Here is a 14,248-nt window from a genome sequence, read left to right on the forward strand (position 1 = left end):
ATGAAACTGGCTCTCATGAGGACCACCACAGGAAAGGAAGACCCAGAGTTACCCCTGTTGCAGAGGATAAGTTCAGTAGAGTTATCAGCCTCAGAAATTAGAGCCCAAATAAATTCTTTACATAGTTCAAGTAACAGACAAATCTTAACATCAACTGTTCAGAGGTCGAGCTGCTGCAAAGAAACCACTACTAAAGGACACCAATAAGAAGAGACTTGCTTGGGCCAAGAAACATGAGCAATGGACATTAGACCGGTGGAAATCAGGAGGAGGTGCTTTGCTGGTGACACGGTCTGTGATTTATTTAGAATTCAAGGCACACTTAACCAGCATAGCTACCACAGCAACCTGCAGCGATACACCATCCCATCTGGTTTGGGCTTAGTGGGACTATCATTTGTTTTTAAACAGGACAATGACCCAACACCTCCAGGCTTCATACGGGCTATTTGACCAAGAAGGAGAGTGATGGAGTGCTGTATCAGATGACCTGGCCTCCACAATCACTCAACCTCAACCCAATTGAGATGGTTGGGATGAGTTGGGCCGCAGAGTGACGGAAAAGCAGCCAACAAGTGCTCAGCATATGTGGAAACTCCTTCAAGACTTTTGGAAAAACATTCCAGGTGAAGCTGGTTGAGAGAATGCCAAGCGTGTGCAAAGTTGTCATCAAGGCAAAGGGTGGCTACTTTGAAGAATCTCAAATACAAAATATATTTAGATTTGTTTAACACTTTTTGTGGTTACTACATGATTCCATGTGTGTTATTTCATAGTTTTGATGTCTTCACTGTTATTATACAATGTAGAAAATAGTAAAAATAAAGCAAAACCCTTGAATGAGTAGGTGTGTCAAAACTTTTGACAGGTACTGTGTGTGTGTGTGTGTGTGTCACACAGTGTTATTATTGTGTGTGTGTCACACACACACACACACACACACACACACACACACACACACACAATAATAACACTGTGAAAAATGATAATGCCCTTTTAGTGTAAGAGTGGTTTGGAGGCATGGTGTCTAGGCCTGCCGAGTGACATCACCAGGCAGTAAATTATTTAATAGACCAATAAGAAAGAGAGTTCCAAAACCTCTCTGCCAATAACATGTCATTCTCAATTCCCGTCCCCACGTAGACCACTCCCAGACAGTGCTAGCAAAATTCTTGCTAGAAAAATGTATCTTTGCTAAGAATATATATTTTTTTTACTATTATAATTTAAAACAACCACAGTAAGGTACTTAATTGTTACCCAGAAATGATTTGATATTGAAAATGGCCGCATTAAACCTTTAAACAAAAGTGCTTAAATGAAATGGTCCAATACTGAAAGATTGTAAACGACATATAGGTCAAAATCCATGGGTGAGATGAGTCTTTAGGACCAGTGAGTCATGCCTATTTGAATCAGTCTGTTAACTTCTCCTTGACCACATCCACGTGAGCGCAGCTATAACAAACACACCCAACCTGTTCTACACTGATTGATTGATTCTTGACCACTTAACTAGTGGAAAGTACTGGGCAGCATTTCATTCCAGAAATTTAGAGAAAGCTCCCTCTCCCCTCTGCCTGCATTGCCTGCCCTTCACTGATCTGATGGGGCTGAAAAGGGGAAAGCAATAGTTCCTGGTACTGCTTTCATCCATTTTAGCCCTATCAGTTCCATAATGGGGACAAGAGAAAAAGAGAGGTTGAGGGAGGTGGCAACACGAGGGAATGGAATTCAACCCCAGTATGTCTGGTCTGAATTCTATTTTCAATTGTATTCATTATTGAAGGTAGAATAAGAATGTAAGTGTTGAGTGTGCGTGTCCGTCTCTCTCACCGGGGCTAGGGTCGATGTTGGCCAGTAGTTCCAGATGTGGTCGGAGTTGATTAAGGTTGGCGGGGTCGCCCGTCCTCTGCAAGGCGATGGTCAGCTCCTGAACGCTCTGGGCAAACGACGCTGGCGTTTGCAACTGGAGGGACAGGATGTGAAAAGGTTAACTTAAATCCTGAGTGCCTGAACCTGGATCTTCTATCACTTTGTGATCATTTCTGTTCTCCTCGATCCTATTAGCATTGGTTGAAATAACATGTTTTCGATTGTGAAGCAAGGACTAACCCCCTGACATCAGAGTGCTGCTCCTTTAGTGGAAGCTCAGTACAATGTCTCTTATGTGGTTTCATGTGTGTCATACAGACAAATTCAAACTGATAAGCAGATGTATACATGAGTTAACGTGGGATTTTTGTGAATGTGTGTCGAAATAAGTGACGGACACACACACACCTTGTTGATACTGAACCACACAGGAGGTTGGTGACACCTTAATTGGGGAGAACGGGCGCGTGGTAATGACTGGAGAGGAATCAGTGGAATGGTATCAAATACGTCAAACACAAGGTTTCCAGGTGTTTGGTGCCATTCCATTTGCACCGATCCAGCCATTATTATGAGCTGTTCTCCCCTCAGCAGCCTCCTGTGTAATTAACAATACGACGTACATCAGGGATCATCAGCTAGATTCAGGGCGGGCAGATTTATTTCTTGAGCGGATGGTCACGGGGCTGGAACATAATTAAAACTCATTTGTAGACTGCAAATTGACCGCAAGAAGCCCAAACAGATTTAACATTTGACTAAAACATCATCATTTCAAACATTGCTTACATTTGTATACGATCACATATATCTCTCTATTATCTGTGGGAAAACTTAGGAAAATATTTCATTTTTTGGCTCAGAAAACCTGGGGGGCAAAATGACCGGTGGGACGCCAATTGGGGAACCCTGACGTACATGACAACAACTCCTAGGACCAGTAACACACACCTTGTCGATGATGGACTGCATGTGGGACTTGTGGGACTGGTCCCCATAGAGCAGGGAGGACCACTGGTCGGGAGCGATGCGGAGGCCACCCTCCATGGCGATCTGCACAATCTGGGAGTCGTGTTCGCGCCGCAGTGCCTCATACGTCCTGAACTCCTCTTTCAGCTGCATCAGGGACGAGTCCTCGTCGCGCTTGGTCACCTATGCAGCCATGGAGAGAGGGAGGGGTACATTAAGGTACCGTTTCTCTAAATGGTGGGTCAGGATCAGGTTGTTGGTTGCAGCTGGTCCAGAAAGATTTTGGGAGGTCATGGCACAAAAATGTTTGGGAACCACAAGGCCTTTGCTGGGTCATGTTCCCTGGGGCACAACGAAGCATTTAAAAACGCTGAGCAATGGAAAACAGACATTTGTATTTCTTGTTGGGCAAGTTCAGTTAGTAGCTCCTAGTTTCCGTCTGGTTTCCTGTTTGGTGCCAAGTGAACACGACCCAGACCCAGGTCTGCGTTTCTGTATGTCATGCAGGTAGTCAGACCTACCTTGAAGCAGGAAGCCCTGTAGAGGAGCTGCACCACGTGGCCTATGCTGGTCTTGGAGGCCTGGGGGAAGCGTGGCTCTAACCTCTGGACCACAAACAGCACCAGAACCTTCCTGGACAGGGCCAAGCCATCCTCCAGAGCCAGCAGCACCAGCTTCAGAGCCTCCTCCTGCATGGCTGGGAGGAAGAAGGAAGCAGGTGGATTATTAGACCACAAATACACACATCAATTCAGACAGTTATGCAAGTTAGACAACATATACAAACACTTACACTAGTAAATGTCATTGTATAAGACAGCATTTCTCGAAACTCACCTTGTGGACCCCCAAACATCTCACAATTTTGTTGTAGATCTGAACTAGCAGTGATTCAACTAGTCAAGGGCTTGAGGATTAGATCACTAGTTGAATCAGGTCTGATAGCTATGGAATAGATCAAATGGAACAGTTGGGGTTCTCCGAGGAGAGGTTTGAGAAACGCTGGTATAGTCAGGGCGGGTGCGTGTGTGTAACTTCCTCTCATCTTACCTGGGCCCAAGAACTGGCATCCCCGGGCCCGGACGGCGGCCCACAAATTGGATGACAATTGCTGGGGATTCTGGTGTTGTAGGATGAGCTCTGTGACCGTGCGCTCCCCCAGAGACCTGGCTGCCCTCATGGCCCGCACACGGCCCTCCTCCTCCACCAGCTGACAGTGGACCAGGGTCACCAGCTTCCTCTGCATGGGCCGACTCAGCATGCTCTGGGCTGTGCTGCTTAGACCCACCCCTGGGGGGAGACAGACACACACCATTGAGAGTGGCATTGTCATCATTGTCAAAAGTCAGAGTTAGTTCATTTTTGTGTGGTGTTTATGTTACCTCTGTTGTTGCTGAGGGGTTTGAGGTAGAGGGCCAGCTCCTCTACACACTGCCTAGCCTCCTCATAGTGCTGCGAGTCCTCTGGGCTGGTGATCAGGGCCACCGGCTGAACCTTGGGAACCTGGAGGTAGGACACAGAGGCATAATGGTATATTAATATAGGAAATTAAAACACCCATCACCTGTAATAGCATGATGAGCTGGTAAACGTGTCACTGGGTTAATTTACAGTAAAATGATTGAACAAATAACTTTATTATTAGTTTATAATATAATTAGGTTACTTAATAATCAATAGCTATGTGTTGGAGCGTTGAGCGCGCAGTCCCTAAATTCACTATCTGCAGTGACATGGCATTAAAATGGCCATAGCACTAACATCCACAGCAGTGTCACAGGCCTCCCACACAGTATGGTTGCTCAATAAAAGTGTTGCATCATATGTAGAACTTAGAAAAAGGTGGAGAATTCTGAGGTGTGGTGTGATAACCATCAATTATACAAACATTCCAAACAGCACACCCAATATAGCCACTAGTCCACCCACCCATAGATTGCTCTGAATGGGAATAAGATGGTCTGGGGTAGGCAAGTCCAGGTAGTCCCACCTGTTTCAGTTCATTTTATTTTGTTGGGTGCATAAGGAACACAACCCAATTTGAATAATTGTAATTCAATGGGCACAGACATTTTGCCTGGCTTACCAGACCCCATGCTCCGGCCAACTGCTACGCAACGCCCGCAAACGTTTTTCTCCAAAATGAGTCTGGATCCGAGTACCTCCCTGACCCTTCACCAAATGTGAACACATCCGGAGCTATCTGATTGGTCCAGGAAGCCGATGGGTTGGGCCAGAGCCAGAACACTTGGGTAAAGCAGTGGTTTGAATATCTGTCATTGGCTTTGATACTCAGACTGCTTAGAGACAATACAAATCGCTGATTGCTTTGTACAATAGCCCTCGTCACAACAAACGACTTCAATGATGGCAGTCTCAGACTAAATGATGTAGCAAACGACAGAGGAGCAGAAGAATAATAACTTGGTGTGAGTCATCAGGCTAACACTCACTGAGCAGAGAACATTTGACCTTGCCCACCTCACAGCTATAATACCGTTATGACACTAGGGTTGAGTAGTACCCAGATTTTCATACTGTTCCTGTACCATACCGGGGTATACAGGATTACCAGCAGCTTGGAGCGCTATTTCATTCCAAACATATTTTTTTTAAAGTTGTTTTACACACAAAAACAATTTAGGGAGCAGGGATCTTGATCCAAGAGGGGATTGCATGTCTCTGATGTAACCAAGAAGCTTGATCTTGCAAGCTGGCGCCCTAGCTAGCAAGTTAGCAAACCAAACGCATAGCTGGAGCCCTGAGCTGACAATTTATTTGGCACATTTTAGATAGTTAACTTAGTTATAAGCAGTGGCGTAGCACAGAATTCCCCCCGCAGGCACAAGGTATATGCCATACACCGCCCAAGTGTACTTGGCTGGCTACGTGTTGAAACTGGTCAAGTCTAATCAAATTTCATCATCACAGCTTCTCACTTTTTAAAGAGGGAAAAAGTCAGTAGACTGTCTTAGCAGAGCACCTGCCAGCTTCACAAATAAACGTTACATCAAATTCCACGCCAAATCTTTCTGGGCAATGTCCTCTCACAACAAAGTTATCGATCCCATTACTGTTTGACTACCGTGTCATGATGACGCCAACAAAACCCATCCAATAAAGAATACATAGCATGTTAACAATCTTTAGTTTTGGCAAGTCGGTTAGGACATCTACTTTGTGCTTGACACAATCATTTTTTCCAACTATTGTTTACAGACAGATTATTTCACTTATAATTCACTGTATCACAATTCCAGTGGGTCAGAAGTTTACATACACTAAGTTGACTGTATGTTTAAACAGCTTGGAAAATTCCAGAAAATTATGTAACGGCTTTAGACGCATCTCATTGGCTAATTGACATCATTTGAGTCAATTGGAAGTGTACCTGTGGATGTATTTCAAGGCCTACCTTCAAACTCAGTGCCTCTTTGCTTGACATAATGGTAAAATCAAAAGAAAATCAACCAAGACCTCAGAAAAAAAATGATGATCTCCACAAGTCTGGTTCATGCTTGGGAGCAATTTCCAAACGCCTGAAGGTACCACGTTCATCTGTACAAACAATAGTACGCAAGTATAAACACCATGGGACCAAGCAGCCGTCATACCGCTCAGGAAGGAGACGCGTTCTGTCTCCTAGAGATGAACGTACCATGGTGCAAAAAGTGCAAATCAATCCCAGAACAGCAGCAAAGGACTTTGTGAAGATGCTGGAGGAAACAGATACAAAAGTATCTATATCCACAGTAAAACGAGTCCTATATCAACATAACCTGAAAGGCCTCAGCAAGGAAGAAGCCACTGCTCCAAAACCGCCATAAAAAAAGCCAGACTACGGTTTGCAACTGCACATGGGGACAAAGATCGTACTTTTTGGAGAAATGTCCTCTGGTCTGATGAAACAAAAATAGAACTGTTTGGCCATAATGACCATCCTTATGTTTGGAGGAAAAAGAGGGAGGCTTACAAGCCGAAGAACACCATCCCAACCGTGAAGAACGGGGGTGGCAGCATCATGTTGTGGGGGTGCTTTGCTACAGGACGGACTGGTGCACTTCATAATATAGATGGCATCATGAGGGAGGAAAATTATGTGGATATATTGAAGCAACATCTCAAGACATCAGTCAGGAAGTTAAAGCTTAGTCGCAAATGGGTCTTCCAAATGGACAATGACCCCAAGCATACTTCCAAAGTTGTGGCAAAATGGCTCAAGGACAACAAAGTGATGGTATTGGAGTGGCCTAAAGAAAATCTGTAGGCAGAACTGAAAAAGTGTGTGTGAGCAAGGAGGCCTAGAAACCTGACTCAGTTACTCCAGCTCTGTCAGGAGGAATGGGCCAAAATTCCCCCAACTTATTGTGGGAAGCTTGTGGAAGGCTACCCAAAACGTTTGACCCAAGTTAAACCATTTAAAGGCAATGCTACCAAATACTAATTGAGGGTATGTAAACTTCTGACCCACTGGGAATGTGATGAAATAAATAAAAGCGGATATAAATCATTCTCTACTATTATTCTGACATTTCACATTCTTAAAATAAAGTGGTGATCCGAACTGGAATTGTGAAAAACTGAGTTTAAATGTATTTGGCTAAGGTGTATGTAAACTTCCGACTTCAACTGTATGTATGTATGTATGTATGTATGTATGTATGTATGTATGTATGTATGTATGTATGTATACACACACACTATAAAGTTTGTACACACCTCTCATTCCAAGGCTTATTCTTTATTTTTTTAAACTATTTTCTACATTGTAATATAATAGTGAAGACATCAAAACTATGAAATAACACATACGGAATCATGAAGTAACCAAAAAAGTGTTAAATCAAAATATATTTTATATTTGAGATTCTCCAAAGTAGCCACCCTTTGCCTTGATGACAGCTTTGCACACTTGGCATTCTTCAACCAGCTCCATGAGGTAGTCACCTGGAATGCATTTCAATTAACAGGTGTGCCTTGTTATAAGATCATTTGTGGATCTTCTTTCCTTCTTAATGCATTTGAGCCAATCAGTTGTGTTGTGACATGGTAGGGGTGAGATACAGAAGATAGCCCTATTTGGTAAAAGACCAAGTCCATATTGTGGCAAGAACAGCTCAAAAAAGCAAAGAGAAACGGCCTGAAGGTCAGTCAATCCGGAAATTTCAATAACTTTGAAAGTGCAGGTGCAAGACCGATCAAGCGCTATGATGAAACTGGCTTTCATGAAGAACGCCACAGGAAAGGAAGACCCAGAGTTACCTCTGCTGCAGAAGATAAGTTCATTCGAGTTAAAAGCCTCAGAAATTACAACCCAAATAAATGCTTCAGAGTTCAAGTAACAGACACATCTCAACATCAATGTGTGAATCAGGCATTCATAGTTGAATTGCTGCAAAGGAACTACTACTAAAGGACTTGTTTGGGCCAAAAAACACAAGCAATGGACATTTGACTGGTCTGACGAGTCCAATTTTGAGATTTTTGGTTCAAACCGCCGTGTCTTTGTGAGACACAGAGTAGGTGAACGGATGATGTGTGGTTCCCACCGTGAAGCATGGAGGAGGTGGTGTGGGTGTGCTTTTCTGGTGACACCGTCAGTGATTTATTTAGAATTCAAGGCACACTTCACCAGCACGGCTACCACAGCATTCTGCAGCGATACGCCACCCCATCTGGTTTGCGCTGAGTTGGACTATCATTTGTTTTTCAACAGGACAATAACAGGACAATAACCCAACACACCTACAGGCTGTGTAAGGGCTATTTGACCAAGAAGGAGAGTGGTGGAGTGCTGCATCAGATGACCTGGCCTTCACAATCACCTGACCTCACCCCGATTGAGATGGTTGGGGATGAGTTAGACCAAGGAAAAGCAGCCAACAAGTGATCAGCATATGTGGGAACTCCTTCAAAACTGTTGGAAAAGTATTCCTCATGAAGCTGGTTGAGAGAATGCCCAGAATGTGCAAAGCTGTCATCGAGGCAAAGGGTGGCTACTGTTTAACACTTTTTTGGTTACTACATGATTCCATGCGTTATTTCATAGTTTTGAAGCCTTCACTATTTTTCTACACTGTAGAAAATAGTAAAAAATAAAGAAAAACCCTGAAATGAGTAGGTGTCCCCCACTGGTACTAATATATATATATATATACACACACACACAATATCTTTCAAAAGTTTGGCGTCACTTAGAAATGTCCTTGTTTTTTAAAGAAAAGCCCAGTGTTTGTCCATTAAAATAACATCAAATTGATCAGAAATACAGTGTAGACATTGTTAATGTTGCAAATGACTTGTTGCTGATTTTTATGGAATATGTACATAGGTGTACAGAGGCCAATTATCAGCAACCATCACTCCTGTGTTCCGATGGCACGTTGTGTTAGCTAATCAAAGTTTATCATTTTAAAAGGCTAATTGCTCATTAGAAAACCCTTTTGCAATTATGTTAGCACAGCTGAAAACGGTTGTGCTCTTTAAAGAAGCAATAAAACGGGCCTTCTTTATACTAGTTGAGTAGCTGGAGCATCAGCATTTGTGGGTTCGATTATAGCCTCAAAATGGCCCGAAACAAAGAACTTTCTTCTGAAACTCATCAGTCTGTTCTTGTTCTGAGAAATGAAGGCTATTCCATGCGAGAAATTGCCAAGAAACTGAAGATCTCATAACACTGTGTACTACTCCCTTCACAGAACTGCACAAACTGGCTCTAACCAGAATAGAAAGAGGAGTTGGAGGCCCCGGTGCACAACTGAGCAAGAGGACAAGTACATTAGATTGCCTCACAAGTCCTCAACTGGCAACTGACATTAAATAGTACCCGCAAAACACCAGTCTCAACGTCAACAGTAAAGGGGCGACTCCGGGATGCTGGCCTTTTATGCAGAGTTCCTCTGTCCACTGTCTGTTCTTTTTATTGACCAGTCTGAGATATGGCTTTTTCTTTGCAACTTTGCCTAGAAGGGTAGCATCCCATTTGTGCTCTGTTGTTATCCACCATCCTGTATCCCTAACCCTAGAGACCCTGACACCCTATCTAAAACCAAAACACTGGTGGGTAAAGAACATATTCTAAATGGATTGAGCCACTCCCCTCCACCGGGTCTCAAGACTCACCTGTCCCCCCACAAGCTGCAGTAGGGCTGTGTTTACCGGCAGCTGCTCGATGTCGGTGGCGATGGCTGTCTGGTCGAAGGGGCAGGCCTTGCGGTGGAGCTTGTTCAGGCACATCTTGCAGACGGTGTGGCCACAGCCCAGCGAGATGGGCCGCCGCACCGTCTCCTCGAACGTCTGCGTGCAGATGGGACACAGCAGGAACTCCGTCCATTGTGGGGCTTGCACAGGCATCACTGGACAGTTTTTTTTACAAAGAAAAAAATATGGAAGATTCCACTGGAATCAAGATTTTTCTTCCGAACTTAATTGTTCTTCAAATGTTGTTACACATCGTGGATGCGCATCATGTCACGTGACAAATGCTGAAAGAGAGAAGGAATACAATCATAGTGGGTTAATAGCCTGTGGATAATACTGACACACTGACTCATGCACAATGACATTAGCTGAGCCAATTACCTTGATACATCAGGGGTGTATTCACTAGGAAGCAAACAGAAACAAACGGGGAGGGACCCACCTGAATTTGTCCAATAGAAACTCTAACTGTTTGAACTTTGGACTAATGATTACACCCCAGATGACCCAAACCAACATTGTTTACATTTATGGCTGGCAACAAATGACATACCTACAGGCCACATAATAAAAACATCCCAAGCTACAGGAGCTGATAGTGGATCTAATTTATCTTCTTGGCACAGGTCAAGCAAGCAATGTTACATTTAGATACAACAATAAAATAACGTTAGATAAAAACCCTTGGCCAGTCAGTGTTATGTTCGTTCGATAGCCAATTAGTTAACTGACAGTAACGTTGACCTATTATAAACCCAGGGTCTTTACTAATATATATATATTTATATTATTAAAATAATACCAGACACAATATGATAGCTAACTTAAAAATGTACGTCTATAGTAAATAAGATATGCTGGTTAGCTGCACCAGGCGAATGAGTTCAACGCCCTTACAAATTCAAAACGGTTAGCTAAAAAGACAATCCACCGGCAAGCTGAATAACGTTAGTTAGCATGATCACCATCCAGTGTCGGCTTTAACCAACTATCTGATTACATATGTTCTAGATGGTTCAATCGTTTTCAAAGAGCCAGGAAATTCTGTCTTCAGATAAATAATAAATGGCTGGCAACCCATGGCCAAATAACCGAACAAAACAACGACTGGCGTTGTTAGCCTATGGCCTGGCAAGTAGTAGACAAAGAGGAGGCGTAGCTAGTTACTACTGTTTGTGCTTGAGGTAACTTAACGTTAGCTAGCTATGCTGCGCAGAATGATCTAGCTAACGGTTTTAGCTAACAAGTTGATCATGCAGGATATAACTACATCAATATATATTGTTTTTTATTTTAAATAACAATTAGCTAGTTGAACACGCAACGTTACATTATCATCACATAACGGCTAGTTACCTGGCAAGTAGCTACACATCTGGCGTTAAATTCGAGCGTCAATTAACGTTACTTTAGCTGGCTAACGTTAGACAACTGGCTAAGTTACTAGGTAAACAACGTTAGCGATGGGATGTTATGTTAGCAGTTAGCTAGTTAAGGTTAGATGGTTTCATGACTGACATGGAAACAACAAATGCATCAAACTTACGAATGTACTTAAAGCTAGTTAATTATATAACTAGCTAGTTAGCTACATTAGTTACAAGCACAACAAATGACTAGCTGTAAGGGAATCGTTCAAGCTAACCAACCAGAATTGCATGTGGCAACATCTAATATTATGTATCTAACTAGCTCTTTAGTTTTGGTATTTAGCTCGTTTTTTAGACGTCTACTTAACATCAATTATTTAACTAGCTAACGTTAGCTACTAATGGTGTGGCAATCAAATCGCTAAACCAGGTTGCAGAATGTAGGCAAATCAATTGCAGCTAACGTACTGCTACGTACTTAGCGAACCGTCTGGGACGCTAATGCTAGCTGGCATTAGTACGCTAGGCTGGCTCAGAAACTAGGCGTCCAAAATAAATAGCTAGTTAATTAAATATGCCTTTGTTAACTGTTCATAACATTTTTCGATTACATGCACAAGTTACTCACTCATTCCAAAACACTTGGAAGATTTATCTGTCTTTAGGAAAATATTGCGTTATTAAATCGGTAGCCATGTCGACTGTGCAGCTTGGCTGCTGCCGAAGTTTGAGACCAGTTCGAGGGTGTTAACTGGGGTGCATTACTCTGATTCTGTTGCAAAACGTTTTGTCTGTTGCAAACGGAAACCATTTTCTCCTAACGTTTTGCAACTATATCGAGAGTTTCAATTGGACACATTCAGGTAGGTCCCTCGTCGTTTGCTCTGTTTGCTTCTGTTTGGTTCCTAGAGGACACGGTAAAAAGGTTTCCGTTGCACAACGTTTTTGCAACGGTTAGCTAACTTTGGAGTTGAGCAAGGAGCGAGCGCACCCCCTGTTGGTGAGAGAATGCCAGTGCACAGGAAAAGGGTAGAGCAGCATTGTCACATCCAGTTGTGACATTGCTGGGGATATGGCACGTTGCCCCATATCTCCATCACCAAAACATTTTTAAACAATCTCAGGGACCTGTCAGTTATTTCATCCAAAGCTCCGTTCATTTTAGGGTGGTAGCTGATAGGCTACATCTACCCAGCTTCTCCCCTCAGCCAAACAGTGACAGCCTGCTATTGCATCCACTTATGCAACGGACAGCTTCAGTCAGCCAGGGTGAAATGAAAACACGCATTTTGTATTTCCATGTTTGTCTAATCCGTCTGATTTCTGAAGGGATTAACGGACCAATCATGAATATTGAGAGACCGCCTGTTCGCTCACTGGGAGCAGATCACCGTCCTGCCGTCAAACCATAACAGTACAGAATAAAACGGAGAACAACAACACAGGAGAAAGTTACTTTACTTTTTATGACAAATGTTTCCGACAGCTAGTCAGTCGGGTCAGAGGATGCGCTCAAGCTAGCCGATAAAAACTCCACTCTATGGTGAAAGGAAGTTTCTGATACTGGATTTTAGTCCACTAAACTCAAGTTTGTGCCACAGAGCGCAGGTTTAGCTGTGGGTCGTTGTGCCTGGTCAATTTAAGTCGACACGGAAGGTGAGTTTCTTTCTTCAACTGTGGTGAATTGCATCTAAATAAGATATCACCAAGATCTTTCCAGGTAAATGATTGACCTTGTCATGATGTTTTTTTGTCCTGTCATTAATACCATGTATTTTCTGTCACTTTTAAATTAATTTGTGATAGTGTGTTATTATCCTGTTTGGTTCAATTGAAATGTCAGGGGAATTCTTTCAAAGTCAAATAGGTAATTCATCCATGTGTGATGATAGCCTATTACTAAGTTGGGTGCTTAGTAATAGATAATTATTGTCCTTTTACTTAGTTTTATTAACACGTAAAAGAACTGGACAAATCCAGTGCCTAATCATTCTGCAACTGATTATAAAGAAAACGATTTCGGGTAGGCCTATTAGAATACATTTACATGTAGCCAAATCCCTATTTTATTTTCTATAACCTCTTCATCAAATGTCTTTGATGACAACAACAGTTTTATTTTGTCAGTACATGCCAGCCACACACAGGCTTCTCATGTACTGATGGCCTATTTCCATTCCAAAGGATTATCCTACGCAGTAATCATTGGATAAAGAGTACAAAGTGAATTGAATCCACTACTTTAGGTATCCTAGGCCTAGTGAGACTATTTTACCAGAGGCAACAAACAATGATCCCTTTTCCTCATTAGGTTCCAATCAGACTTTTCCTCTTTGCCTTGCCAGCCAATGGAGGAGGAAGAGGTCCATATCACACAAACATTGGCTCCTGCCAGCTCTCCGCCTCAGTCAAGAGCCTCTGATGACTGGGGCCTCATCCTGAGTCTTGTCCCCAAGCCCAGCACACTCTCTCCCTCCTCTCCCTCGCTTTCCCCTCCCCCCCTCCCTCCTCCAGGCTCTGCCGTCTATTCCCTGCAGTCCAAGGTGAATAATCTCTCACAGAGAACCGGAGGGAAAGAGAGAAAGAGGGAGAGGGTGAGGGAGGAAAATATGGCCTCAGAGCTCCAGGTAGAGGGACCTGTCTCATTCCAAGCCCTGCCCAAGCAGAAGGGCCGCAGCAGGGGGGAGGTGCCACCGCCTGTGCCCTTCCGGCACTTTGACCAGAGGAGGAGGTCCAGCAGTAGTGAAGACGAGGTAGAGGAAGAGGTGGTGGCCAGGGTACAGCTCCACACCGACCCGACTGAACCACAGAGGGAGAAGGAGAGCTGGGGTGCC

The 14,248-nt window shown here is 43.3% G+C and overlaps 1 protein-coding gene across 1 annotated transcript in view; it reads right to left on the reverse strand.

Moving 5' to 3' along the window:
* LOC115103213 (roquin-1-like) overlaps positions 1 to 12,132 on the reverse strand; it is a 28,591-nt gene extending 16,459 nt beyond the window's left edge. Inside the window, exons 1-7 of the mRNA XM_065005844.1 lie at positions 12,043 to 12,132; positions 9,967 to 10,328; positions 4,227 to 4,347; positions 3,895 to 4,134; positions 3,366 to 3,541; positions 2,827 to 3,027; positions 1,837 to 1,969 (exon numbers count right to left, since the gene is read on the reverse strand). Coding sequence (XP_064861916.1) covers positions 1,837 to 1,969; positions 2,827 to 3,027; positions 3,366 to 3,541; positions 3,895 to 4,134; positions 4,227 to 4,347; positions 9,967 to 10,197 — 1,102 coding nt within the window. The 5' untranslated portion in view covers positions 10,198 to 10,328; positions 12,043 to 12,132. The remainder of the gene's footprint in view (positions 1 to 1,836; positions 1,970 to 2,826; positions 3,028 to 3,365; positions 3,542 to 3,894; positions 4,135 to 4,226; positions 4,348 to 9,966; positions 10,329 to 12,042) is intronic.
* Between the last annotated feature and the right edge of the window lie 2,116 nt (positions 12,133 to 14,248).

The sequence above is a fragment of the Oncorhynchus nerka genome, linkage group LG20, assembly GCF_034236695.1.
Source record: "Oncorhynchus nerka isolate Pitt River linkage group LG20, Oner_Uvic_2.0, whole genome shotgun sequence".
Taxonomy (NCBI): Eukaryota; Metazoa; Chordata; class Actinopteri; order Salmoniformes; family Salmonidae; genus Oncorhynchus; species Oncorhynchus nerka.